Genomic DNA, 3593 nt, shown 5'->3' with positions numbered 1-3593 from the left:
CCGGAGCGAGCGGCGCCCGCCCGCCGCAGCCAGGCACGGCCGCGCCCTGGCGCTGCCGACTGCCGCGTTGTAGGACAATTAACTGCACAATTAGCAAGGACGCAGTTTCCTTCTCTAGTAATTTAACCGTCCGAAATAGCATGTTTACATTTTTCCCCATATACATACAGTATGTGTGTGTGTATATATATAATGTGTATGTATATATGTATATACATACAATATATATCCACACAGCCAATATGGTTTTCTTCTGCCACAGGCCTGTACRCACTCATTTAACGGCAGCTAGGATGGGTAAGACAAACTTGACAGACACTTATTCAGCCCCCAGGAGAAAGCACTACTTCTCTCAGTCAAAGAAATACTGGGGGTGAGGCAGCTAATTAATATGGATACATCAGCTTCACGAGGGAGGACGTACAAAGAAATCTGTGTATTTTAAAAGTTCCCATCAGCACAAAATTCCATGAGCATTTAATTACCCAGAGAGGTATTGGGGGAGAACATGGCATTCCCAGATACAAACGCTGCACAGAAGCAAAGCTCAACCTTAGGTTTGCAAATTGTGATAAGGAAGGAGATACATTATTTATTACTGCAGACTTTTTACTGTCAACTCTATCATTTTTTTAGTGTTTTAGGAAAGCTAGATTTCTACTAAAACAAAGATAGAGTCATTTGTAATTATGACTTGTGCCAAAAACATGAAAATATTTATACCAAACAGGGATAGAAGTCTTCGGAGGAGACTAAAGCTGTGATAGGCAAAGCTGCCTTCAGACTTCAAGGCCCAGTGCTTCAGCCCCGTAACGACCCTTGCAAGCCGCAGTCTTGCGAGCTGCCCCCTCCGCAATCTCGCCGGCTGGACGAYGGGGTAGCGTCCCCGGCTACCCGTCCGACAGCTTACTGTCGTCCCCAGGAGCCTTTCCACCCAACCTACCGCATTTGCAGATGATGGTTTGACCAGACGCCTCTTRCTGAACCGATTTGGCTCCGCTGCCTGACAAGCCTCCAAGCACCAAGGCGCCTCCTTCACCAGCCACACAACRTGGATGGCCACTGCGAGACAGAAACGCGGGAGCATCGCAAAACTCGGCCCTGTTCTGTCTCCAGGCCCTTTTAACCCAAACGAGTGAGAAACCTGTATCAACACACAGGGGTTGGCTAAATAGAAATATGGTAAGGCACACAACCCCCAACTTTTTGTGGGATAGCCTGTGTCTCGGGAGCTGACATTCGAACTTGTCCACTTAGGGACAACCCCAAAAGACTGCCCAAGCCCTTCTTCCCACCGTTACGTTTCCGCAGGCCGGCGGTCCCTCTCCTCTGCCCGCAGAGGCGTGCGTGGCTGCAGGGGTGYATGAACAGTCTAGGTTACGCGTCTGTATAGGTTTATAGGGCTCTGTGCTTGGTGTACACACCAGATTTCCTCTTGTGCTGTGAAGCCTAAAAACTAGGCCAGGGCGGTGCGTGGAGCTCCAGGTCGTGGCTGAGCCCAGCGTGTCCCGCCGGGCGGGAGAGCCGCCGTCCCGCGGGCACCGTGAGCCTTGGGCAGGTTCAGCAGTGACTCCTCAGCTGCTCGAGGGGGCCTTTCCAGCAGGGACCTCCGGGGGTTTAGCTCAAAGGCCCCGTCGCCCCTTTTGGCCTTGCAGCCCAGAGGCGGGACATCGGCGTGACGCACCGAGGCTTCCCGCGCCCGCCGCCGTGTGCCTACCCTGCGCCAAAGAGCACAAGTGGCCAAAGAGAAAAGAAAAGCAGCGAAGAAGGGACTTGGGGAGGACGCCGCTATGCACTGGCTACGCAGACCCAGCTAAGCCTGGTCCGGGCAGGAAAACAGAATTTCCTGGGAATTTGCRGAGTGCTGCCACCCCTCCCCATTGCGGAGGAAGTGTGATGCCCAGTGTAGCTCCCAAGAAGACTCTTGGGCCTTACGGGGATGTTTCTACCATATCTGGGGGCAAAAACCGGGCTGGAGGGGCTGGGCACACGCTTAGACACGTGCCTGGTCTTACCTCGCGCTTGGAGTTTGCAGCCTGGCAGCGCCTGCCGAAGGGAGAGCGGTCCCGCGGCAGCGCGCGCGCCCGGCGCCTCCGTTAGAGAGCACAGGTTTAAAGTCATTGTTATGGCACACAGAGACCTTGATCGGGCCCATATCAAAGTCATTTTTGGCAATGTGTTACAGTGACAGAAACAGGCACTTTGTGGGAAGGAAATTGTCATTTTATGACTCCTTTCATCTCAGTTTTTTTGGGGGAGTTCAAGTGTTTATTAAAATATCACAGCAATAGGTGCTGCACAGTATTAAGAGAGAGTAGTAGCATGGCGTGCTGAGGATTTGTTTTTATGATCATTTTATACAATTGTGAATTCACAGCATTTTGTGCTCTGCTAAAAATCTTACCGGAATCGCTATGAAAGTCTACGCCAGAAAACTGAAAACCTTTGATTCTTAATGGGACATAGATGGAAATCTGCCACACAAATTTCAAAATAATTTTTAGTAGATAATGTTTCCAAGCACTACGAGCAAAATGGAAGCAAAGAATCAATCACTCAAGAGCACTGCCACGTGTATCGACACATTCCTGGATACAGCTATTTTTGGTCTATAGACTCAGATAATGAAACAAGAACCAAAGGTTAAATATATCTTCTCCTCAGGCCCGTGGCACGTCTGACTTCTGTAACCTTAGCACGGTTATGTTTCGACTCACACGGGCAGCCCAGGGCTGCGCGGGCGCCCGGAGGTGGCACGTCCTTGGCAGGAGCAGGGCGCCGAAATCGCTCCTGCCGCCGCAGCCGTGACATTCAAAGAGCATGGCCACATTTGGTGTGCGTGCTTTTGCTATCGGTAAAAGCGTTGAGCTGTATGCAAAAGGCACTGCAGAACCCTTACAGGCTGCAAGGCAAATCACACTTATTTTTGCGACGTTCAAAGAGCGAGCCGCACTTTCCAAATCCCTCCTTCCTGTTATGGCAGGCACGCTCTATCCATGGGGCTCAATTATTTGCCAAAGCTGTGTGATTCATTTTTGATTTTTATCTCCTAATTCAGTGCACAGTCTAAGTGACCTGCCAAATAATGTTTTCTTTTCCAGCRTGTACAGGGAAGCCAGTCCATTTCCTGGTTAGGTAATTGCAAAAGCGATTACTGTTTCCCCCTGCTAAACTGATTTGCTTTATTTAATTGAATTATTTTCTCTATTAAATGTTACCCTTGTCATGGCAGCAGCAGCATGCAGCGTTTCCTTATTTTAGCTGTTGCTCAACCACAATATGGTTTTCTTCATTTTCCCACAGCTGAACAGGACTGGATCTCTTTTGGAATAAATTAAATCCAGACCGTGCGGCAGTTCCTCTACCAAGCCTTTCTTTGTGCTTAAGAAAATACAATGAAACTCTCTTTGAAAGCTCAAGTTACACCCTAACCTCCCTTCAGCGAGTTTTAGTACTGCTTTTTTGCCCTTTTCCCCCCGTAAGCTCAGACTGCAAGAAGGACCCGGGTGCGCGCGGATGCCCCAGGCAGCCGCTCCGCGCCGCCGCTGCCTCCCGCCCCGCGCTCGCGGCTCGCCGGGCCGATGCGGCCTCCG

The 3593-nt window shown here is 50.5% G+C and overlaps 1 protein-coding gene across 1 annotated transcript in view; it reads right to left on the bottom strand.

The window, feature by feature from the left end:
• Positions 1 to 3593, bottom strand: part of CARD19 (caspase recruitment domain family member 19) — a 27148-nt gene that overhangs the window by 18016 nt on the left and 5539 nt on the right. Inside the window, exon 2 of the mRNA XM_085302551.1 lies at positions 944 to 1062. Within this exon, the coding sequence (XP_085158677.1) occupies positions 944 to 1062 (119 nt within the window). The remainder of the gene's footprint in view (positions 1 to 943; positions 1063 to 3593) is intronic.

This window comes from Rhea americana, unplaced genomic scaffold, assembly GCF_003343005.1.
Source record: "Rhea americana isolate MKP2758 unplaced genomic scaffold, rheAme1 scaffold_19, whole genome shotgun sequence".
Lineage (NCBI taxonomy): Eukaryota > Metazoa > Chordata > Aves > Rheiformes > Rheidae > Rhea > Rhea americana.
The sequence above is the reverse complement of the archived record's forward strand: the minus strand, read 5'-3'. Positions and strand labels throughout refer to the sequence as shown.